The sequence below is a fragment of the Drosophila pseudoobscura genome, chromosome 4 (genome assembly GCF_009870125.1).
Source record: "Drosophila pseudoobscura strain MV-25-SWS-2005 chromosome 4, UCI_Dpse_MV25, whole genome shotgun sequence".
NCBI lineage: Eukaryota > Metazoa > Arthropoda > Insecta > Diptera > Drosophilidae > Drosophila > Drosophila pseudoobscura.
The window spans coordinates 22,946,780-22,971,687 of NC_046681.1; the positions used below are offsets into that span (position 1 = coordinate 22,946,780).

The window sequence follows — 24,908 nt, forward strand, 5'->3', positions numbered from 1 at the left end:
TTTCAAGGGATAATTGAATACAATTTCATTGAAACATCATTGTTATTCCCACTTTAATTCTAAAAATTGATTGCTTTTGATATTCCTAGATTGATTTTGTATGGAATACACAACCTTTGATCATTTTTGATTATTTTCGATCAATATTCTTTTCTATAACTCGAATCCATCAATTCCCTAGATCTTAACCCGTATTTGTTTACGTTCAAATCCATTTAAGACATTTGTTGTACAATTTTCCATAAATTTCGATGTAGTTATCCGAAATATCTTCCTTTAGAATATAGCACTATAGTTCCTAATATTTGCTATATTAGATTCGACTCTTTTTCCATATATTTCGAATAGATTTCCACTGATTCACTTGTTATTCACTCGCTTTGAAGCACTGAAATCAGTTGAACCTGTAATCGCTCCCTCGCAACCACATAGATTAGCCATAGCCCTACATTATTTATAGTATGTATAATTTAGTAGGTCTATGTATTTATAAATATATATACGGATGTGCGCGATACGATAATGATCGGCCATGGTCGAATGGGCGTCATCACGGCGATGATCTTAATCAAATATTGGGAGCAGCGCCCTGTCGCCTGTCGCCAGTCGCTTGTCGCCTGCCACAAAATGCGTTTATTAAAATTGACTTTTGCTGACAGTCGTCGCAGCATTCGCAAGTTCACAAGATTTCCTCGCAGATTTCCCCACAGATTTCCCCGATCCCAGAGCTCGCTATAGCTGTGCCAGTGGCCTTGGCCAGTGTCATCTTGCGCCATCTTCTTAGCCCACAGAATACAGTGTACATATATCCACGAATATTCATGACATATTCTTTATGAATACTCGCATGTAGATGTAAATGAATTGTGGGTCCATAGAGAGCCGCTGCCAATTGGCAACCAAATCACACGCTACATTGCGTCATGTTCATCGCTTTGTGTACCCCTTGCATTCGTTGGGGTTCAGGGGCATATTGAACGAGAAGAAAGAGTTTTTTGGAGGGTCGTAAATCATGTATTTAATACAGGATAAGCCATGTACGTGTGTCTTTTTGTATGAAAAATGGGTTCTTGGAAACAATAGGTGGTAATTGAGGTCGAATATGACACCTTCACAAGAGAGTACAGTGAATTATTACTGAAGGAACATCCCTATTATCCCCAAAATCATTCAATTTGTTGAGCAACACCCCTAACACACCCTTCTCCTAGAGTAATTTTCAATAAAATACTAAAATGTGAATGGTTTTTGTTAAGAATCACGCCCCATCACTAGTAAGAGTTAATTTAATCATTACTTTTGTCTTGCTTTCCGGCTGAATTATAGAGTATACTCTAGTCTAAATATACCTACTATTTGCGCATCTTTCTGGGGTATCTCTGGGGAGGAATATCTTTTTTTAAGACACTTTTTTCTTGCACGAAATTCGTTCCAAATCTGCTGCCTGCCTGCAATCTGCTGCTGCTCGAAATGTACCAAGAAATTTATAACAAAAAAAAAAATTAAATCTGTGAAAATGCGTGGGCCGTCGACTCTGCAGCTTTTTTCACACATTTCGGCTAATGTCTGTCCTCAGGTCTCGCGTTCTCCCGGTTCTGCCTGGATGTCGTTGCTCTTGGCCAGAATTCATTCTCCTTCTCTGAAGAGATTTCCTCTATTTGTTTTTTGGCTTGCCAAAACATAAAACACAACATAAATATTTGTTCTTCGTGGGGATCTGGCGGCAGTGCTAGAAAACTGCTTCCTGGGGATGGGCGACACGCGCTTCCAAGTGGCTGCCCCTCCGCGCCCGCCTCGCTATTATAATTGAATCCATAATCCCCCCCCACCAGATCTGTGGCTCTAAGTAATGCCGCAAATTTGTTTAAATCGGCCATTTTTATGGCCCAAACTGTTGACACAATCACAGAAAAAATCGACCCGCAAACCCATGAAATTGCAATTCGAAGTTTTTTTTTTGTTTTTTAATGGTTTCCCCCGGAATGGAGGAATGGAGGCATGTGTTGCATAGGTGGGGGAGTGGTGTGGTGTGGTGTGGCCACTCTATCTCTGACCAAAATCTATGCCGACGGCGGCGACGCATGCAACAGGACATTTTTTGACACTTGCGTGGCATAAATCACAAGCGCCGCAGGCCTGAGACTTTGGAGTTTTTTGTGGCACAGTGTAAGTGTGTGTGTGTCGCTTTCAACGGGGCCATCTAATAAATAATGCCACAAAATTGCATGAAAATTGCATTTGAATCGGAGTTGGAGTCGCGCGTACAGTCGCAAATGGCGGGGGGTCGACTGAGAACTTGCTACATGCCCCAATATACATGTAGCACTAAAAGTCACAAATATCAAGATGAAAGATGACCAAACCAGAGACTTTGCAAAGTCATAAAAGTGGGGGCCTCAGAGTGTAATTAAAGATAGATATCTGTAGATTCAAGTTTCAAGATTTTTAATTTGAAAAGAAAACATGGAAAATAAAACAGCTCTTCGCCCAGCCAAAGGTGTGATTCGTTATTTCCCATACAAATTTGTCATCCAATTAGTACCTTATTACTTCACAGAGAAAGATTCTAATAGCCCCATTTAACACACAACACTCCCCGATTAGTGTCTCAATCTCTGTTTTTCTATCTAACACTGTATCTCCAAATGCGTCTGTTATTGGATTACCAAAAACAACTATTGATTTTGTTGAGTAATATCAGATTATATCAGAAGACTTTGGAATAAATTCATACATAGCTGGAGGGAGGGAAACGGAAAGGCGGAAAGTGCCTTGGCTCCTGCCCAACTGACCGAGGGGTGCAGCAGCATGACGCGCGACATTGTGATAGTGATGGATAAATAAGTAAATAAAATCTTTATATTAGAACACCAAAAGTGATCTGAATTCATTAATCTCCACTAAATGGATCACTTTCAGCCATCAATTTACTTATCACCTTATTTCTTCAGTCAATTTGTCAACCATTTTCCTTTTGATTGCTGCCAAGTTGTCGTCTGTCTGTAAGTCTCCTCCCAGAGACATGGCTTACAAGCCTTGATTGCCGTGCAATCTTGGACCCGCAAACACCTCACACATTGCATAGATTAAACGAATAGGTGGCCATGCCCATGCCCCACCCAGAACCAGTCGAAGCCTGATCTCTGGTTGGATACAACATACAGTGCGGTGTCTGAACTTCCATTTACTCAATTCCCATAGCGAGAAGTCACTTCATTTTATTGTCAACTGCTTTTAGACGTCAAGTATTTGCAGTTTTAATTTGGTTGTCGCTAAAAGATTGAACGCACCCGCAACCTCAGAGTTCTCTCATGGGACTTTGCTCACCCAATTCTGTTGTATCTTTTCTAAGGTGCAGCCTCCGTCCGTGCCTTGGCACACATTTCACAGATCAAATTTACGCACAAATAAAGCCATATCTAAATGGTTATAGCTTCCGACAATGGAACGCCGCAGCCGCAACTGGAACTGGAACTGGAACTGGAACGCCGATCCGGCCCGTAGGTCTAATTGAAGCTATTAATTGTTTAGGCTCGTACTCGTACTCGTACTCGAACTCCTCTGTGGCACCACACGAAGCTGTTGGTAATTGTGGTGCCTCTGGTGCGTGGTGGTGCGCAAAGGAAAGCCAATGATAATTTACGCATATAAAGTGCCCCATGGGGGCACAGCACAGCAGCAGCAGCGCGACCCACTACCTCTCTTCCTTCTTCTGTTTTTGGGCGACAAAAACCCGTTCCTAGTGGGTTTTCTAGTGCATTGAAATCTAATACTTTTCCATGGATTTTTCTCTTTTGCAACAAGAAACGCCGCTTGTTGTAGCTTCCTAGACGCCGCACTGCACCGCTGCTCGTGACTTGCGTATCGATTAGACACGGTCTGCACGATCTTTTTTTATACATATATGTATGTATATTTTATGATATTTTATTAAATTTTAATTGTAAGTCTTATAGCGGAGTAACGCACAGGAAAAAAAAGATAAAGGCGTTCGAATACCCGCCAAACAGGCGCCACAGGTGTCGTTGTGCTGTGCAACATTTTTCGGGGCAACTCATCATCACATTTTGGTGCAATTTGGTGGCTGGTTCTGTAGCGGTTTTTGCTCCTGCCCCAAAACTGTCGCTGTGGAACTCCCCAAATTCGAGTCGTTGCCAAAAACGAAGCTTACAAATTGGCCCCCAACCCTAACATCGACGACAGGCTGTGCAACGCCTTCATCATTAAGTCTGTGGTGGCACTGGGCTGCTTGCAACGTGTGGCAACACGGTGTTTTGTGCAGTGAACTTTTGGTGGTGATGTGATAGATCTGACCAGCTATTGGCGGTATCTCTTGGGTAAATTAATGGCTAAGAGCAGGTGGACTTTAGGGCAGAATTACTGAAAAAAGTTTGATCTTTTTTAGAATTCAATACTGCAAAGGATATTCTTTTAGTATTTTAGATATTGTGGACTACATTTAATATATTAGTTAAAGCCCTTGTTGGTCTTGAGATGTTTCATTTGTAATATCGTTTTACATATGTATCTATTTCGTTAATCCGTGCAAAAATATCAATATTTAGCAAGTATATCGTACTATTTTGAACAGTACTTTATAAATGATTTCGCGCACTTCCATTTTGTTTGGTATTTTTTGGTATTATTGGTATTAAATTGCTTATTTGTAGTATTTTGGTTGGTATTTTATACAAAAATTCTCTTATAAGTAAAAAAAAAAACATTCTTATGTACCAAAGTTTTCAGTATTTTTGCTGTTTCTTTGTCCTGTATGGTCACACTGCTCTGGCCTTAATTAATCACGCAGCTCAGATCACTACTAGTCCTTGCTCTGTCTCCGTCTCTGACTCCGTTTTCAGTATTACTCTTTTCTGTGGCCTGGCCTGGCCGGGGCCGCAAGTTGTCAAGTGCGCTGACAGATAAAGTCATTTGACATTTACAGGCATTGGGAACATGGCATGGCATGGCATGGTCTATGAGTCCATGAGTCCATGAGTCTGATGCCCCTCTCCCTCCGTAACTATCACTCTTGACTCTAACCGAAGCATACAATTTTCAAATTTGTATTAATTTCATATCGGTCGATTGGGCGCATGCCAATATCCCCATCTACAATTTTTGGTGTTACAACGGCGGCAACTTGTTGCATGGCTTGTAACTTGTAAGCTGGCAAACGGCTGGCACAAACTCTGGCAGATAAAACGATTTATATGTGTCGGTCTGAAAATTAATTGGACTTTTGCTCGTGCAGCTCATTTTTGTGACAGTTTTGTGCCATTTTTAATAATCATAACTAATTGAGTTTATATCTATCGCCTGTCGCCTTTGATTGCAGCTCCCGTGAACTTATCAAGTCTGCCATTCTGGATAATGATTTCATGAAGAATCTGGATCTGTCGCAGATACGTGAAATCGTCGACTGCATGTATCCCGTTAAGTATCCAGCCAAGAATCTAATTATTAAAGAGGGTGATGTCGGCAGCATTGTTTATGTTATGGAAGGTGAGTTGACTAACTAATGAAAATTAGTGTGGGTGGGTGGGATCGGGTAATAAGTAAAAGAAAGAAAGGCCGGCTTTACTTTTGTTATATGTATGTGTAGTATACATAATTATCTACATGCATTCAACATGGGTGAAGCTTACTTTGACGGTGCAAAGTATGCAATGTGTAATATTACACGACATATGACATGAGCCCTAAAAGCAGGCATCGATATTTTTTGTTAGAAGTGCTGTTGCATTCTCTGCATTCTCGCCCACACTTCTTGACTCTCTTACTTCCTATCTTTCAATCTTTCTCTCTTCTCTCTCTTTCTGTCTCTATGTATGTTGTCCGCTTTTTTGTACTTGTACCTTCTCTAGCAACATCTGAACGATTTACAGCAACATTCAAGCAGAAATGGGCAACATGAGGAGGATTTTCAGCAACCTTTGAGGGCATTTCGGAAATGCACGGCCTTGACACAAGGAAAAACAGAAATAATGTGGAATTTTTTCTTAATTCAGAAAATGAGTACATCCTTGTTGATATTTTCGATATTGTATATTCAACATCAAGAGGTACATTCCGTTTTTGCATACTCAACCGAGATCGTGCAACTCGTTGTGGCAGATAAGCCACCAAGCAGCTCCTCTACACACGTGTGCCCATGCCCAGTTCTGGGCTCTCTCGGCGGCTCTATGGCACACCCACACACCCACGCCACAACTGGAGAGAAGTTCAGCAAAATGTCAGTCTGTGACTCTTGAACAATGCCTTACGATGCTTTCCTTTCATTTTTTTCTAGTTTTAATAGTTTGGTTTTTGTTTTTTGCACGTTTCTGCGTCTGTCTTTCAGTTCACGAGTATTTCTGGGTGTGCTCTTGGGTATACTCGTAGTCTACGACTCCACCACCAACAACTCGAACACCGGAGTCGTAGCTAATTGTTGTTTTAAATATTTGCACGTTAAAAGGCTTTTCGACGGAGGTCTTTGGCTCTGCTTTGGCTATGGGGCAGGCTACCATCGGAGGGGTCTCTGAATTTACGAGTACATTTCGTGTTAATTTAGTGGAAGACTTAATTTACGTACCGTACTAACATTTGCATTTTAATTGCAATAGCCACGATATCGGCAGTATACAAACCAAATTATGCACAAATAATTATAATCTACAGACAAATCATGGCATTCCATCTTGCAAAAATTAAAATGGAGTTGCAGATGTAGATGCAGATGCAGAAGGGGAAGATGATGCTTCCTCAAAATCATGCAACAATCTTCAGAGATTTTGCGCTTCCTTAACCTGAGCATCGATGTCCGCACTTGGCTCCGCCGGCTGTCTGTGCCCCAGCCGGTGCCGTGCCTGTAACCCGCTACATCGAATGGGACGATTGGGGGAACAGATGTCACGGCATCTGTCTAGCCATATCATGTGTGAGGAAAAGAGAAAGGCATAGCTATGGAGAGTGACACAGCTATATAGAGAGTGTCGATCTCATTACACATGACCGAAAAAATCCAGATGGGAAAAGATTCGCAAGAATCGGGCCTTGTGAACCCTACAGATGCCCTGCAACAGGAAATGTCCCACATCGCCTGCGTAGGAGATAGCGTTGGGATCGGGAACGCTGAAAGTCTACCTGATTAAAATAGTCCAAGAAACAGAAGTCTATACTCGGCCATGATGTTTTGATTTCTGATTTAAATTTAAACCGAATGCTGATTAGCAGCTAAAACAAAACAATTTTAATAGAGAGTGTGCTGTCTGTGATTAGACAAACGTTTGTGCTAATCTATAACTAAAAGGTCACTGGACTTGAGTGTGTGTGTCGCCGTAAATACGTGAGTGTTCAGCATTTTATTTAAAAATGTGTTACGCTTGCCAGAAGATGTGTCCATCATAGTTCCAGGCCAGTTCGGCCTGTACCCTACACCTTCGATTCCACACTTGTTTTTGCTCAGCGTCGTACCTGTGGATCTGTGTGTGTGTGTACACGTTTTTGTACGCTCTCTTTTGCATCGCTCGCTCTCTCACCCACAAACAAAACAAAGCAGTGTGTGGCCACAGGTAATACTGAATAAAAGGTGGGGCAGTGGGTCGATCTCTTGCTCTTTCGAACAGATTGCTTGAGTTTTTGGTCCCTGTATCTCGCATGGCCGCACCTTCCATTGAATATATTTTGGTGCCAGCTGTGCTCCCATTGGGGCTGCTGTGTTACCGCGCTCTCTCTCTCTCTCTCCCCATCGGTGGCTGCTGGTGCTCCCCTCTTTTAACAGTTGGAATCACAACACACCGCTGAGGGAGTGCGTCATTCGTTCGGGGCAGCATAAGCGAAAACAACGTGAGAGCGCATGCGCGCTCGGCTGCAATTGCAATTCTGTACTTCGTGTTCGTGTCGTGATTTGTGATCGTGCGTTTCGTGCTGCAGCAGCTGCATTTTTTTGCATACACGCTTCGTCGCGCGTTGAGTATTACAACAAAAGCAACAAAACTAATCCACAAGAGTGCGATAGGGAGCGGAAAGAGTCTTAAGCAAAGTAAAATACATAATAATAGACCGAATGCCGTAAAGTAATTCTCGAGATATTTCCAACAATTACATAAACATTTCTGAAATAAACAATAATCTGCATTCCATGTGTGAACCCGGGACCGCAGCCGGAGGTTCAGGTTCCCTCCAAGATTTCCTAAGAAATTCTCGACCCAAGCGAATGAAAAATAAAGACTGAAAAAGAGAGAGAGACAAATTAAAAGTGAAAGTGAATTGTTAACATTCGTACGAACGCGAGTGCATTAAGAAATCGACTAAACGTTTAGTCCGGCTTCGGCTTCTGTTTCCTGACGCCCCCGTGGGCGTGGTGGTGATCAGACAGAGCCAGAGACAGGGACAGAAAGAGAGACAAATGTAGTAGAGAATTGACACTCGGAGAAACAGTGGATGTCTTGGGGGATTTTGCTCGATTGAACAACAACAAACCGAAACCGAAAAGATCACTTGAAGAATTCCGGTTTGTGGTTTTCCATTGTTGTTGTTGTTGTTGTTGTTGTCGTTGTTGGCTGTAGTTGATTTTTATTGTTGTTGCTGCCCCGCTCCGTTGATTTGTGTATTTTCGTCGGTCATTGGTCTGAGCGAAAAAATCTCAAAAAATTGTGTAGAAATACAGAAAATTATAAAGGTTTTTGGCCAACCCGAATGCCAAATGTCGCACTGACAACACCATGACAAACGGAACCACCAAAAAAGCAATATATGTATGTATGTATGTACTCTTCTGGAAGATCGTGCAAGAATGTGGAGAATTGTGTGGAGATTTGAGCCTCGGATAATGTTCAAAGAAAATAGTGATAGGGAGGGAGGGAGGTAGATAGGGAGAGAGAAATTTAATTGAAATCCGGAAAAGAAATGCGACGGCGGCGAAATGACTCTTGGAATTGGTATCAAAAATTAAAACAAACATTAAATTAGAAATCGTGTGAAATGTGAGATCAAGCCATGAAGATCATGCCAAGACAGAAGCCAAAAAGCCAAACGACAAAGATGACAAGCGGAGAGAGAGATGAGAAGAGATGGAAACATCTGTGCTAATGTTACGCTGGAATCAAGCGCCGCCACCTACCAACTCGAATCTACATACCTCGTACCCCCATTTGACTTCTTCTGTCTGTGGGTCGCCATCGTATCCAATTCCCGAAGCACAGCTCATTTGTTTCTGAATCTAGATGGTTAGTAGAGGAACTAGACCGGTCTACTGGGTGCCGGGGGCACTCTCACTTTTAAGTATCGCGCAAAAGGCCAAGTGGCAAAGCCATAGCCTCAGCCACAGCCACAGCCAGCTGGTCTCGGACAAGTTTTAAGCCTGAGGCTTGAAAGAGGTCTCCACTTTTGACATGCAAAATGGTGCTGCCGCTTTGCTCCGCTTCGGTGACTGGATTGAGTAATAGATGGAAAAGTGGAAAATGATGATCGCTTGAGGGGCTGGGTGGTAGAAGCAGCTCATTAAGAAATCTTGCCCTGAGGCTTGATCAAAATTGAACAAAATGATCATATTACCAGAAGTCATTAATAATTGGCAGAACCCCAATGGGTTTACGGTAGCTACATATGTATGTATTTATGGGTGAAATTTATTTAATAATGGCCTTTTTCAATATGCCCGGGTGGGGTATTTTCCATCTTATCAGCACAAAATGCTACTTATAGATCACTGATCTTTCCACGACTTCCATTCTACATAAATCAGTGATCTTGTTCTTTATAGATTCTGGGGAATCAGCAACGTCAAGTCAAGTGGTTTGTCAGCTGTTTTATTGCTGAAATTTAATTAGAAATAAAAATGAACAAAGAGCATCACTTGGCGATCTGTTTGCGAAATCGATCTTTGCAAACTTTATTCAAGTTCTTATTCTCCTCTTTCTACCATCTTGTTTGACTACAATCTACAGATCGTCACAAGCCAACTTCAGATCTACAGATCTCCCCCCTAATGCGGGGGCTCTGGCTCCGCTTTCTTTATAAGCCACGGCATGACTTTCATTAGCTGACCGATGGGGCCGCAAATATTGCATATATTATAATTTACAAGCAACAGTTTCGTGTATCGAAATATGAGGTTGAAATGTGACTGTGCCAATGGAATGTTTCGTGTTGTGTGTTTGTTGGCCTCAAAATGGAAGTCAAAAAGGGCGAAGCAGAAACTTTAATTTCATGTAGATCGTACATAGTAATTACAGGCTTCCATTCCAAGCCCATGCAAAAAACTGAAACCAAAACTCGAACGGAATCTCTGTCTGTCTGTCTGTCTGTCGGTCGGGCTGTGCCCTTGGCCCACAAGCCACAAGTGTGTGACTAACTCTGTGTCTTGGCATTAATTGCAATAGCAAAGAGAGGAGCCCTGCTCTCGGATTGAGTTCGGAGCACCGTTAACTCTATTTATAGCCAAATGTTAAAGCCATGTTGTGGAGCTGCTTGTTTGAGCAAATTCTTGTTGGCAAACCAACGATTTATTCCAACGATTGTATTCAAATTAGCGAATCCGCGACTCTGGCGACTCTGTCGACTCCGGCGACTGGCTGACCTTCAAAGCCAACACTCAGTCAACATTCATTATTCATTCGTTCGCGAACTGTAGCCGCCGCAGACTGGGACTGTGCGTGGTGTTGCAAAACCCTCAGCTCCGTCTGTCTGCAGCTTCCACTGGTAGCTCTGTTGTTGCATGACGAGCGGCACTTCCGCATTCGAAAAATGCCACCGACCTCTGTGAACTTTGCACTTGAGGATATTTTTGGGGAGAAAATAGCAGCCTGCTGCCTGCTGCCTGCTGGCTGCCACCTGGTCGTTCAAACATTCCATTGATTTGAAAGTTTTCTCCAAATTACGGAAATGGTTTGCTGCCTGCGCCTCACAGACATATACCAAAGACCGTACATCTTTTATTCGTATATCTCTTATCTTGAAAGCCAAAGCACGCCTTTGATAAGAAAACCTCTGGTTTCCCCCGTTCTTCCTATCTATCCTATATTTTATGAATGTCTCTGATGTCACAGCTAGGGCACATTTAGCAAATAAATATCTTATATTTGCGTTCGTTCCCGAGAGAGAACACCTCTTGCATGACACGATCGTCACCGTGCGGTCTTTTGTTTGCTCTTTGATTGATCATAACAATGGTTCACAAATGTTGTGGCTCCCAGAGTCAAGGTGAATCGTTGTTTATGTGTTCGGTGCTAGTTGTTTGAGTTTCTTGTCGTTTTTTGTTGTTCGTCTTGTCAAAACATAACAATTAAACGTTGAAATTGGTACGGGCTCTCGACAGTACGAGTAGATGGTGGATAGTACATATCTTTTCTTGAATGATACATTGAATGATACATGTTCTAATAGTTGGCGTTTCGTGGGTTTGCAAAGTACTATCTTGATTAAAATTTCATTTCAACTACTTTTTTGCCATCCAACCAAGAGAATGCTCTAAAAATGGAGAAAGAAAAACCATGAAATCGAGAAGGTTCAAAATGATATTAATACTAGTTTAGAAAACGGCTAAACGGGGATCACTATGTGTTCCGCGTCATGCAGCAGTGCGCCTCGGTTACTTTCCATCCCATATAGATTGCGCCCTCTCTCTATGCTCTCTAATAATTGACAGATCACCCGCATAACTTGCGATGATCTCTCATCGAAAACTGAAAAGCACTCCCTCCTGCGGCACTCATGAATGACTCACAATTGTATTCATATTCAACCCACATAAACAGTTTTCAAGATCACTTATGTCGTCTGTTTTTCCCAACCCATCAATTAGCGTACAAAACGAGTACACATCCATTGATCAGCGATCGTTTAAGCAATCTCCCGAATGTATTCCGAATATAATTCCCTTCCAATTCCGAAGGGTGCTCCACTTTCCTGGCCCAATGATTACGAGTGTTTGTATTCGCATTCGTCTGTAGGTCGCAGACTACGTCACTTTTTTGTCTGTTCGATGTTTATTTTCTCACTTCCTCTCCTCTGCGCACTCGATTCGCGCACTTTCATTCATTCATTGGCTAATTTATCGATGATTAAGCATTGAATGCATTCGCATTCGCATGCTCATTCGCAGAAAAACCAATGCTGAATACTTTTGCACGACTCACTCATTCACACGCTGATTCAAATTGACCGAAAATTAATTTGCACTTGATAATTGCTATTATTTTCTGTGTGGCTCCACTTTGATCGACGGGAAATCCTTTGCAGAAACCGGTCAAGAGATGCAGTGTTTTGTTTCTTTTTCCAAGTGAAGTGCGGACTCTTTTTTGGTGGATATGTGCTTAGCACATTTTCGTGTTAAATTCTTGTATTGAAAGATATTTAACAAGGGAAAAGGTGTCACGCGTCATCCACCAGCGTCATGGGTGGATCCACAACGAAGACCCCGCTTAACATTTCTTTAATTTTCAGTGTTGTTTTGATGGCAAATATTTACTAGCGGATTGCTCCCTTGTGACTGCAATTTTTCCTTTAGTTGGAGACATTTTTCTATCCCAATTTAGTTGCAGACTCCGTCCGTCGCCTCTCTCTCTATTTAAAGGCAACAGGTGTCCGCCCCAGAGAGAGCGAGAGAGAGAGCTACATATATACAGTGGCTCCTGTCTTTAGCCGAATGTCAATGCAGTAGTACAAGTCTTTAGTCGAACGTCTTATACAGTAGTACCTGTCTTAAAGCGATGGTCATGCAGATCTCGAACTTGGCTTTTGGCCATAAAACCAAATCAATCCACAAAAACGTGAAGCAACTGCCACAAAATAGAAAAAAAACATGGAAAGTTGTACAACATACAAGAAAAAAAGCAACAAAAGCCACAAATGACAACAACAAATAAATAAACTATTTAGCAATAAAAATACAAAATAAAAGAAAAGAAAATACAATTAGTGTTGTGTCTGTCCCGTAGCCCCCTTTAGGCCTCTGGAAGCGCCGTCGATCCATCCATCGTTCGTCGTCTGACTCGTCAAGTATTCCATGCGCGAAATATCTTTTGGATTGTGTTTTGTGGGTTATGCAAAAGATACAAATACACGCCCCAAAACATAAACTAAACTAAAAGACAGAAAAAATAAACACAAAGCACGTCCATCATCGTCGTCGTCATCATCGCTGGACAGTGAAATCTTTTTGTTTGTTCGGAATCCGTAAGGCGTTTCGTAATGAAAATTAAACATTATCCGGGAAAAGCCGTGGATGCCAGCCTCTCGCTGGAGGGCAGCAGTGCCATGGGTGCCATCTATGAAGCCAATTGGTTGCAGGCAGCGGCACCACTTCCACTTCCACACCATCCCCCAGGTGGAGGTGGAGGTGGGGGAGGCACAACGACCCTCAGTCGACAGGGAAGCAGTGCGGGTACCAGCTTTCTCCTCGATGGAATCTCAGCGTTGAGCAAATACCAAATGACTCTGGAGAATATCCGGAAATTGGAACAGCAGTCAAGGGACAGACGGAGGATTGTGAGCATCAAGGAGCTGAATGGCTATCGACCATCGGCGCTGCAGCATCACCAGCAGCAACAATTGGAGAACAATTGGGTGACAGAGGATCAGGATCAGGAAGAGGAGCCTCAAAAGGAGGAGGGTCCCGCACCCGGTCCCAATCCCAAGCAAAAGATCCCGGAACACGTAGAAGAACCTGCTGTCAATCATTATGTCCTCGATCCCACAGAGCGGCCGCGTGTGCCACGCCCACGGCAGCAATTGTCGGTGAAACCGCCTTCGCTGCGACGATCCCAGACCATGGCCATGCCTCCGAGCTATGCTACGATGAGATCGCCACGAAAGCAGGCAAAAGCTGCAGCCACAGCCAGCAACAGTAGTTCCTCCGCGTACTCTACGTTCTCCTCCGCTGCGGAGGATCTAAGGGATCCTGCAGAGCAGGTGGTGATATGCCAGCAGCCGCAGCGTGGCATGCAGCCTGCTCCGCGAGCAATGCAGCCCCACAGAGAGCCTGCGCCGCGGTTGATGCAACCTCCTAGAGAGCCGCCACCAGAGCCACCTATACGTGCATCCAAGGATCAGCAGCCATTGCCAGCACAACGTACCTTCAAGGAGCAGCCAGTGCCGCAGCTACGTGCCCCGAAGGAGCAGCCATCACTGCCACAACGTGTCGCCAAGCCCCTGAGCAGATCACAGACCAGTGTCCAGCGCTATGCCACCATTCGCATGCCCCACCACTCCACCTCCTTCTGTCGAGCGGCTGCCCGATCCACAGATCCATCGGCAATGCGGAGGCACAGCCTGGAGCAGGCCCTGCAGGGACTCCAGGTTCAGGAGGAACAGCCTCGTCCGAGGGTGGCGGAGCCGCGACAAATCTCACCCACTGCCTCAAGCAATGGCAGCTCCAAGGATCTCAATGGGGAGGGTTTCTGCATACCCCGACCTCGTCTCATCGTTCCCGTTCACACATATGCACGTCGTCGTCGCACAGGGAATCTCAAGGAGCAGTCGAGTGCCGGGCAAGAGGAGGAACCAGCGAAGGGTAAGGGTAACAGTTGCAGTTACAGGAAGATGGTGCACAGACGATTATTTTGGGGTACATAAAGTAATGATTGTGGGGATCTATTGGGGATATATTGATCTTAAGAATGGGATAGATTATTTTCTTTTATTCTTCTAACAATTTACCATCTCCAATCTCCCTTTCCAGATGGACGCGTGGAGGTCTCACGCGAGGGCAAATACCTCTCGACCCTCTCCGGAGCGAAGGTCCTTGGGGAGCTGGCGATCCTGTACAATTGCCAGAGGACTGCCACGATTACGGCCATCAGCGAATGCAATCTGTGGGCCATCGAGCGGCAGTGCTTCCAGACCATCATGATGCGCACGGGGCTCATCCGTCAGGCGGAATACACGGATTTCCTCAAGAGGTAATACCCTTTTCCACCACATACAGGAGACATTATAAATTATTTCCTCAATCGTGGAAAATGGGAAATTTGTATGTGCATTTTTAATGAAAGTTTCTTGCATTTTTTGGCCTTAATTAATGTACATTTTGCACTTAATTATATCAATTCCGCAAATGCACAGCAGCAGCACTTCGTGTTTGCCCCATTATGGGGCACACAGCAAAATCGCTTCAGCTTAAGGATTTCTTCATTTCTTCATTTTTTCGCTTTTATTTTTTGAGGTAAAGTAACTTTCTCCAGACAGAGCCATCATCGACAGGCATCCCCACATCTACACATCGTCTCGTCTCGTCATCGTCATCGTCATGGTCATGGGCGTCGCATATGACGTGCGGCCAACGAACGCATAGAAATTTGTTGTTTTTTTCTTTTCAAATGGAGCTCCAAATGGTGGCGACTCCAACCAGTTTTTGGCCTTCAGTTCCAGATGCAAGATGCCAGTCCCGTAGATCGCGCAGATCTTTCAAGTGACCAATGAATTAATTGGTGGCATACGAATACCCGCCGTTAGGTGCCCGTAAAACCATAATTGAGGTTCGCCATGCACTCGTTTCGAGACCATGAAATGGCGGAAAAGCGAACTGCATTAACTTCGAAATGAAAATGAAAGTGCAATTGGGGATGCATTTGCGATGCAAAAGATACAGATACAGATACACTCGTACACTGGCAGCATTTGCGCCAGAGGGATCTAAGACTTGCTTTGGAATCTCTCTAATCGAGAGCTGAGCACTAATTGCAGTACTTTCTCTGCCCCTCCATTCCTTTAATTTGTGATCGATCAGATTTTGAAATGTAATGAAGAGAGTACCAAAGATTTATAGATCACCTTGATGATGCATTAGTGAACAAGTCAGGGACAAGAGAGACAAAAATCAAGTCTATCGAAGAGAATGGAGAGATTTTCTTAGTTTCCTTGAAATCTCTTATTTCAATTGCAGCACTTTCTTTTAATTTGAATTGAAGTTAATCCAAACATTTCGCATTTTTTACAGTGTACCCATTTTCAAAGATCTTGCGGATGATACTCTCATCAAAATCTCCGATGTCCTCGAGGAAACGCACTATCAGCGTGGCGACTACATTGTGCGCCAGGGGGCACGCGGCGACACCTTCTTCATCATCTCCAAGGGCAAAGTGCGGGTGACGATCAAGCAACAGGATACCCAGGAGGAGAAATTCATTCGAATGTTGGGAAAGGGCGATTTCTTTGGCGAGAAGGCGCTTCAGGGGTGAGAAAAGCACAGATTAAAAACACGTGAATCCTAACTAACGATGCTAAATTGATATTTTCTTAATAGGGATGATCTACGCACAGCCAACATTATTTGTGATTCCCCCGAGGGCGTGAGTTGTCTGGTGATTGATCGCGAGACCTTCAATCAGTTGATCTCCAATTTGGACGAAATCAAGCATCGCTATGACGATGAAGGAGCCCTGGAACGCATCAAGTAAGACAGAGAGAGTCTCCCTATAAATACCCAAAAGTAATACCATATTATTTTCCAGAATCAATGAGGAATTCCGGGACATAAATCTCACAGATTTGCGTGTGATTGCCACCTTAGGAGTGGGTGGTTTTGGACGCGTGGAACTCGTGCAGACCAATGGCGATACGTCGCGCTCGTTTGCCCTCAAACAGATGAAGAAATCACAGATTGTGGAGACACGCCAGCAGCAGCACATCATGTCCGAGAAGGAGATCATGGGCGAGGCCAATTGCCAGTTTATTGTGAAGCTCTTCAAGACCTTCAAGGATAAAAAGTATCTGTACATGCTGATGGAGAGCTGTCTCGGTGGAGAGCTCTGGACCATACTGCGGGACAAGGGAAACTTTGATGATAGCACAACGAGATTCTACACCGCCTGTGTGGTGGAGGCCTTTGACTATCTGCACTCGCGGAATATTATCTACAGGGACCTGAAGCCGGAGAATCTGCTGCTGAATGATCGCGGCTATGTGAAGCTGGTGGACTTTGGTTTTGCCAAGAAGCTGCAGACGGGTCGCAAGACCTGGACGTTCTGCGGAACGCCCGAATACGTGGCCCCCGAGGTGATACTGAATCGTGGCCACGACATAAGTGCGGACTATTGGTCGTTGGGTGTCCTAATGTTTGAGCTGTTGACGGGTGTGTGTCGTAGAGATCTCTCGTAAAGTATTACTCACTAATTTGGGTTTCTTTTTCTTCAGGTACCCCTCCGTTTACGGGCTCCGATCCCATGCGCACATACAACATCATACTTAAGGGCATCGATGCCATCGAATTCCCCAGGAATATCACACGAAATGCCAGCAATCTGATCAAGAAGCTATGTCGTGATAATCCCGCTGAACGTTTGGGCTATCAGCGTGGCGGCATCAGCGAGATACAAAAGCACAAGTACGGTCCTTACAGATTAAAACTAGGCTTGCATTTGGGGCACATTCATACGCGTATTTGAGGAGGAGTTTGGTTCCACTGGGGAGTTAAAATGATTTTGTGTTTTCTAAAGCAGTATGGTATACCACAAATCGCATAGCACATATTTCAGGTCGTATAGTATTGGATTAATTCGATCTGTATTCATTCAGAATCAGAATATTTGGATTGTTTAAAATTGTAAATAATGTCAAATCGTTCCTGGCGAATGGTCTCTTTTTCGTTTCTTTCGAAATGAATGGGTCCTAATGCAACAGAGACTTCTCTTCTCTTACAAATTCAAAGTTCCCCAACTAATATGAACATTACCCTTATAGATGGTTCGATGGCTTCTACTGGTGGGGCCTTCAAAATTGCACACTGGAGCCACCGATCATGCCAACAGTCAAGAGTGTGGTGGATACCACAAACTTCGATGACTATCCACCCGATCCGGAGGGTCCACCCGCAGATGATGTCAGTGGATGGGATAAGGATTTCTAGTTTGGATTGGAATATTTTTCGTGTTTCCTAGACGATGCTCTCTCTCTATGCGTCTGCTACAATCATAAACAAAAAAGGAGAACAAACAGGAAAATAAAGAGGAATGGAGAATACAGAAGAATTGATCTTAAGTGCGCCATATGTACGCCAAAGCCAACAGTCAGCAGCTTTAATCCCAAAGCTGCCACCCAGTCCCCAAGAGTAGCAGTCGCACAAAGCACAACCCACACACACATCGGCTCATCGTCTTAGCATATATTTATGTATCCTTATGATGTGCAACAGAATGAATTTATTAACGAGTTTATAACTATTATTATGTACTGAGAATGGGATGTCTAGTTTTCGTTTTTGGAATTGATGTAAATTGTAAGTAGGTGGGAGCTCTGCTCTGCTCTGTCATTGTAAAAATTCTTTTCTATCTGTATATCTACGACTATATATTATTAACATAACGACATATTATTATTATTATTCATTGTTAATGTATCACACACACGCACACACACAAACAAACACATACAAATCGGGTTGCCTTATAGTCTTTAAGAGTATATTTTAATGCAACATATGACCAAGAACGATTTTTTAATTTCATGTCTCCCCTCCCCCATAATATTTGTTACTTTTTCCCCATAATATTTCTTATATCTCTTCTAACTTTCATTTAGTTCTAGCGATCATTTCTGTTATTTGTACGAATAATAATGCCTTTTAAATTGTCTTTTTTAAGTAAAACAGTTAGAAATTGAATAAACAAATTTATGCGACAAATAATGGATGGGATTGGTGGATAAAGATGATCCTGTTTTAACATTTTTAAGTTATATGTTTAATTTAGATATCTAGCTAGCTCAGGTTAATTATATAATTGTAAAAGCGCATCATGCATTTTGCTTGGAAAGCTTCGGCTTGGTGTCGCTTAGGTCAGATAAAAGTTAATAATTATTGTAAGAGGAAAAGCTTGTCGTGTTTATAGATAGTTACTTTTCATATAGCAATATCTAAAGAATATTTCATAAGAAATATTCACTCAAAGTCCGACCTCATCCAAGGTACTTCCTGCTTTTGAGGTACCTCTCTATTTTGTAAGCTCCGCCGGCCGCAAACTCACGTTTTCACTCAAGTGTAAGAAAATATGCAAAAAGACGAAGAAAAACTGAAAGTGGAAACGAATTTGGGCAAAAAAGCAACACACGTCTACGTGCCAAGCAAAAGAAAACCCGAGAATCAACCGTAGAGAAAGCCGAGAAAAATCTGTCAAAGTGCATGACAGTTCATATGGGAACATTCTACGCCAGACGCTCGACCGGATCAGAACGGAGCACCCAAAACGGAGAAGTTATAGATTCATTATTTAATGAATTAGTAATAATGCTGCTAATTCTGAAGTGGAGACTATTTTGGCTGCTGCTGGCGTTGGGTTTAAGCCTGACGCTTGGAGCCAGTTTGGAGAATAAAAGCCATGACGAAGTCCAGCAATTGATTGGTGAGTAAATGAAATCTCTGCAAATCCCAAGCTAATTGTGGTACCCTTTAGCTTGCCAACAGCCCAAAGCTCCGGGCCTTTGTCGTGGACGTCAGCTGCGTTATGCCTACAACAAGGAGACGGGCAACTGTGAGAGCTTCTACTACACGGGCTGTGCCTCTACGGAGAACAACTTCCTTACCTTCGAAGAGTGTCGAAGAGACTGCATGCAACGCTTGCGTTACTGAAGCCAGGAAAGACGAAACACCCTTGCTTTTTTCTTAATATATTTATTGCTATAAGAAATGTCATAGTTTGCCTTAAGATCTCTTTGACTTCCTGCGTCGATTGCCATTGAAAGACTTTGATGAACTACCACCAGAAAGGTGGCACAGGCTGTAGGCCAGTGCCATCAGCACCACAAAGATCAGGCACACACTATCCAGCGAGTGATAGATGAACCAATTGAGTTCTATGCCTGGGGACTGAAGCATTTCGGCAGCCAGCAGACCATGCTGGATCACATGCTCCACACACCAGATGGCGGATTCTAGGGGACTGTTTTGACGCTGGTTAAAGATCTTGGAGATGCCAAGTGATCGAGTGGCATAGCTTCAATAGAGAGAATAGTGTTAGCCAGATTATATACCAAAATATCAATGATGTATACCTCGTGTTATTCAGTTTGTTGAGGGCCTGCGTTACGCTCGTCACTCTAATTTCTTCATAGTCCAGCTTCAATCCCATTCCTCGATTTTGCACGGAAAAGGCATTCAAGAACTGATCGCCATAGATGGGTGTAACCAACATAGGCTTTCCGCAATGTACCGATTCTGTAGTGCCAAGAAGACCGCCATGGGCCCAGAATAACTCCACTTTGGGGTGACCTGAAAAAAGGACCCAACTCAATAAGGTATGTGGTCCAGAGGGATTTAAGCTTTATCTCTCACAAAGAAGTGCCAACTGTGGAGCCCATTTCACAAACAGGAATTTAGTAGAGTCCATTTTAGGTTTTTCATCCGTCTCCCATTTCCAGATCACGCGCAAGGGCTGCCGTTCTAAAGCCTCAACAATGGCCGCAAGCTTATCCGCATCGATGCTGGAGATCCGAACCATAGACCCCCAGCTGATGAAGATTATGGGGACCTCCGATTGATCAAGGAACTGAGCAATGTTTGGAGGCAGCTCCTGCTCCGCCTGGCTGGTAAGGTGCACACCGCCCACCTCTATGAATTGACGGGACTGCGGACGACTGCCCATCAGGGAGTAGTGCTGGTTGCCAAAGATAAAGGCGGTCTGAGTGCGCGCCACTTCATCCACATCCACATCGATGCCAAAATGCTTCCGGACTAAGGCGTTGTCCGCCCGAATTGAGTGATATTTGTAGAGGAGCTTTAGCATCTTTGCTTGGATGAAGTTCACAAGACGCTCGTCCCAGCTGAGGACACCGGCAAAGCCCACAAACTCCGACTGGATGAAGGAGGGTGTGTCTGGTAGATCGATACGATCGTAGTAGTAGGGCATTAGCGCACACGTGCTCAAGCCAATGATGGGCAGATCCATTAGCTTCGCCAAAGCCAGCTGGCAATCGGAATTGAAGTACTCCGTGAGCAGGAGGTCGTAGGGCTTCGTCTGGTGGCGCTTGAGGACCGTCTCCACATGGCCACTGGCGTAGAGGCGCTCACAGGACTCTTGGCCCTCCGAATGGAGAGCAATGTATTCCCAAAACAGAGTCAGCAAAGATCGGGTCGGTGTGTGTTCCGATAAAGGCACCAAATTGATGGTGGTGCTCGACTGATCCTCGCCTGCCTGGGAGATCAAAAGCTGCTCGTAGTTGGGCCACTCCGCCGCCTGGGGATGATTCACATACGAGATCACAGTGAGCTGATGGCCACGCCTCGCCAGTTCATTGAGTATGGGCATCACCACCTTAAAGTGGCTGAAACCAAAGTGCGGATACACAGCCAGCACATTTCCACCAAATGCTGGTGGAGGGGTTCCCGTAATGACGATTAACCACAACGCAATTAAAACGCTTCTGCTGATCCGCCACCACGTTGTCATCGTAACTTTGTTCTCGCGCGACTGCTTTCATCTTGATTATCTAATTTTACATGCATTCGTATATGTTTGATAAGAACGCTGTTCTGATACGAGTGGTTTTTGTTAATTTGTTGTTTTTCACTGCCAGTGCAGTAGAATTGCATTTGTGGGTCTTCACTAGTCATCAGTGCTGCCAAATTAACTACTTTATAGCTAGTCATGCCAGACGGAAATCGAACTACTTAAATTTAACTTTGTTCTTTTTGTATACCATTAACTAAATTATATTTGTGCCTTAATAATTAACATTATTTAATTATTATTATTTATTTAATTACAGATACGGGTTGCAGCTATTTTTTCGTTTAAAAAGTTGACAGAACTACTTGTATTATCGAAAACACAACTCTGAATATGGCAGATTTTACATGATTGATACATACATATGTACATCTTACAATTTGAATTTATCAAATACATGTAGAATGTATAGTATTATACAACTACAGCGACATTATTATAAACAAATTCCATTTAAATTTTCATTTGACGATCAGTAGTACTGGTACTTAAATTCTCTTTTAAGCTACCTACTCAGCTTCGTCTGTATTGGGCATTCCGTTTTGAACCATTTCACACTGGGCCAGCGACCCCATTTTTCGACGTTAATTCCAAAAAATTGGTCCTGCGCCGATGGTCCGATCGTCTGAGATATAGCTCTCCGAAGATTTGTATTTGCACATCATTAGAGTAATGGTTTTTTCTGTAGGCCATAATTCAGCTATCCGTCGGCCGATCGGGGCGTGTCATGTCTTTCCGTGATCGGGAAAGTCCTGCCAATCGACTGCCATCGGAAAAAAGGACATCAATTTTTTCGCGATTTTCGCAAAAAATCATGATGGTTACATCATTAAATTTGCCAAAAATCGGCCTCATATTCGTAGGCGAGATTTTGATGCCGTTCGACAGTCTGGATCCTCACTATCCTGGGAGAGTTGGTCCTGCGCCGATCTGGCCCTATTTGTCTGAAATATAGCCTTCTGAAGATTTGAATTTGCACATCATTAGAGTAATGGTTTTTTCTGTAGGCCATAATTCAGCTATCCGTCGGCCGATCGGGGCGTGTCATGTCTTTCCGTGATCGGGAAAGTCCTGCCAATCGACTGCCATCGGAAAAAAGGACATCAACTGTTACATCTAAGATCTGGATTTGCAAATCTTTAGAATACTGGGTTTTTCTGCACGCTATATCTCGGCTAAACAGCGGCCGATCTGGGCGTGTCATGTCTTTTCGTGATCGGGAGAGTCCTGCCAGTCGACTGCAATCGGAAAAAAGGACATCTATTTTTTCACGATTTTCGCAAAAAATCATGATGGTTACATCATTAAATTTGCCAAAAATCGGCCTCATATTCGTAGGCGAGATTTTGATGCCGTTCGACAGTCTGGATCCTCACTATCCTGGGAGAGTTGGTCCTGCGCCGATCTGGCCCTATTTGTCTGAAATATAGCCTTCTGAAGATTTGAATTTGCCCATCATTAGAGTAATCGTTTTTTCTGTAGGCCATAATTCAGCTATCCGTCGGCCGATCGGGGCGTGTCATGTCTTTCCGTGATCGGGAAAGTCCTGCCAATCGACTGCCATCGGAAAAAAGGACATCAATTTTTTCGCGATTTTCGCAAAAAATCATGATGGTTACATCATTAAATTTGCCAAAAATCGGCCTCATTTTCGTAGGCGAGATTTTGATGGCGTTGGACAGTGTGGATCCTCACGATTCTGGGAGAGTAGGTCCTGCTGCGATCTGGCCCTATTTTTCTGAGATATAGCCTTCTGAAGATCTGGATTTGCAAATCTTTAGAATACTGGTTTTTTCTGCACGCCATATCTCGCCAGATCTAATCGGCCTCATTTTCGTAGGCGAGATTTTGATGCCGTTCGACAGTCTGGATCCTCACTATCCTGGGAGAGTTGGTCCTGCGCCGATCTGGCCCTATTTGTCTGAAATATAGCCTTCTGAAGATTTGAATTTGCACATCATTAGAGTAATCGTTTTTTCTGTAGGCCATAATTCAGCTATCCGTCGGCCGATCGGGGCGTGTCATGTCTTTCCGTGATCGGGAAAGTCCTGCCAATCGACTGCCATCGGAAAAAAGGACATCAACTGTTACATCTAAGATCTGGATTTGCAAATCTTTAGAATACTGGGTTTTTCTGCACGCTATATCTCGGCTAAACAGCGGCCGATCTGGGCGTTTCATGTCTTTTCGTGATCGGGAGAGTCCTGCCAGTCGACTGCAATCGGAAAAAAGGACATCTATTTTTTCACGATTTTCGCAAAAAATCATGATGGTTACATCATTAAATTTGCCAAAAATCGGCCTCATTTTCGTAGGCGAGATTTTGATGCCGTTCGACAGTCTGGATCCTCACTATCCTGGGAGAGTTGGTCCTGCACCGATCTGGGTCTATTTTTCTGAGATATAGCCTTCCGAAGATTTGCATATCATTAAAATATTTATTTTAGTCTTCCTTTCCTTTTAGCAGGTCGGCCCCTCCAGTAGCTAGGAATTCCTTGAGTCTCACGCTGCTTTCTTCCGCCGTAGCTCCACGTCCCCTCGAGAGGTCGGAGAGATGACTCCTGGCTGGATTGTGGCAGCCACTGGCTATCCTTTTGCGAGCCATAGCCGTAATGCCATTGCTGTGTAGCTGACTCGACAATGTGGCGTCCCGTCTGCTGCATCAGGGACCAGTGATCGACGGCGGAATTGTTGGCCCACGGGAATCAAACGCTGGGCTTCAGCTTCAAGACGCGTAAGTGATTCAGTATATAATTTTTGACATATCTTAAAATACATATATCTTCCTCCACAGGGGACTTAAGTACCACCGCCAGACGGAGTCCTATCCAATCATTATCGAAGCATATTCGGGACAGACCGAGTCCTATCCCAGCCAGACAGAATCGTCTCATAGCAGGACAGAAACGCACCCCTCGCAAAATCCGTACCCAACAACCACCATGATCCTTCGTTCTGGCCATCGAAACAAGGACTTTGACTATGGCAACCATTGGAGCGACTACGCGGGTTACTAGATAGATTTTGTTAGGTTAGGATATACGCGTCCATATATTTAGATAGTCGATACAAATGTTTTCCACTTTTTTATATATTTATACTAAGCTAAGTTATGATGAATAAAACTATTGAAAAATCATCCTTGCTGTTTTCTGTATCGGGGAAACTATCCCGATTACCAAAAGGCGTTGCACACCCAGATCGTTTCACAACCAGCGGAGAAAATTAGATATTTTTAATTGCTGAAAATGTCCTTGATCCTTAATAAGGACTCATCAAATCAGAGACATTTTTTCGATCACAGGAAGCCTTCGCACGCCCAGATCGGCCCACGAATAACGGAGAAACCTAAATACATATGTATAGTTGGGGTTGGTCCTTACTGAAGGATCAAGGAAATTGTTCAGCCACCAATGAGGGAGAAAACAAGATATATATGTCTGAAGAAAATATCCTTGATCCTTGGTCCTTGATAAGGACTGCATTTGA

At 43.6% G+C, this 24,908-nt stretch overlaps 3 protein-coding genes across 5 annotated transcripts in view; 2 read left to right on the top strand and 1 right to left on the bottom strand.

Annotated features, from left to right (window-relative positions):
- for (cGMP-dependent protein kinase for) overlaps positions 1-18,595 on the top strand; it is a 35,697-nt gene extending 17,102 nt beyond the window's left edge. For 2 of the 3 annotated variants that reach the window (XM_001356655.4, XM_033380998.1), the window contains 7 exons: positions 5,336-5,502; positions 14,663-14,882; positions 15,920-16,156; positions 16,226-16,375; positions 16,434-17,053; positions 17,116-17,305; positions 17,662-18,565. In XM_001356655.4, coding sequence (XP_001356691.4) covers positions 5,336-5,502; positions 14,663-14,882; positions 15,920-16,156; positions 16,226-16,375; positions 16,434-17,053; positions 17,116-17,305; positions 17,662-17,827 — 1,750 coding nt within the window. In that variant the 3' untranslated portion in view covers positions 17,828-18,565. Of the gene's footprint in view, positions 1-5,335; positions 5,503-12,896; positions 14,495-14,662; positions 14,883-15,919; positions 16,157-16,225; positions 16,376-16,433; positions 17,054-17,115; positions 17,306-17,661 lie in introns of those variants that run through there. The other variant, XM_015180620.2, reaches the window with a different exon arrangement.
- A 156-nt stretch (positions 18,596-18,751) lies between these two features.
- On the top strand, positions 18,752-19,606 carry LOC4817253 (kunitz-type serine protease inhibitor vestiginin-3). The gene is made up of 2 exons (XM_001356656.4): positions 18,752-19,316; positions 19,368-19,606. The coding sequence occupies exons 1-2, from the start codon at positions 19,097-19,099 to the stop codon at positions 19,541-19,543; spliced, it is 396 nt and encodes a 131-aa protein (XP_001356692.2). The 5' UTR covers positions 18,752-19,096; the 3' UTR covers positions 19,544-19,606.
- On the bottom strand, positions 19,570-21,632 carry Ugt36A1 (UDP-glycosyltransferase family 36 member A1). Its single transcript, XM_001356657.4, has 3 exons — positions 20,246-21,632; positions 19,966-20,182; positions 19,570-19,907 (listed from the first exon to the last, which is right to left on the bottom strand). The coding sequence occupies exons 1-3, from the start codon at positions 21,357-21,359 to the stop codon at positions 19,616-19,618; spliced, it is 1,623 nt and encodes a 540-aa protein (XP_001356693.3). The 5' UTR covers positions 21,360-21,632; the 3' UTR covers positions 19,570-19,615.
- Positions 21,633-24,908: the final 3,276 nt, after the last annotated feature.

What these genes read in the sequence shown, in the direction of transcription:
- Ugt36A1 (XM_001356657.4), bottom strand. Translation starts at nt 21,359, where the DNA reads ATGACAACGTGGTGGCGGATCAGCAGAAGCGTTTTAATTGCGTTGTGG. An exon ending in TCCACAGTTGGCACTTCTTT is followed by an intron (nt 20,183 to 20,245) that starts GTGAGAGATAAA and finishes TCCTTTTTTCAG; the next exon opens with GTCACCCCAAAGTGGAGTTA. An exon ending in AACAAACTGAATAACACGAG is followed by an intron (nt 19,908 to 19,965) that starts GTATACATCATT and finishes TCTCTATTGAAG; the next exon opens with CTATGCCACTCGATCACTTG.
- LOC4817253 (XM_001356656.4), top strand. Translation starts at nt 19,097, where the DNA reads ATGACAGTTCATATGGGAACATTCTACGCCAGACGCTCGACCGGATCA. An exon ending in CGAAGTCCAGCAATTGATTG is followed by an intron (nt 19,317 to 19,367) that starts GTGAGTAAATGA and finishes GGTACCCTTTAG; the next exon opens with CTTGCCAACAGCCCAAAGCT.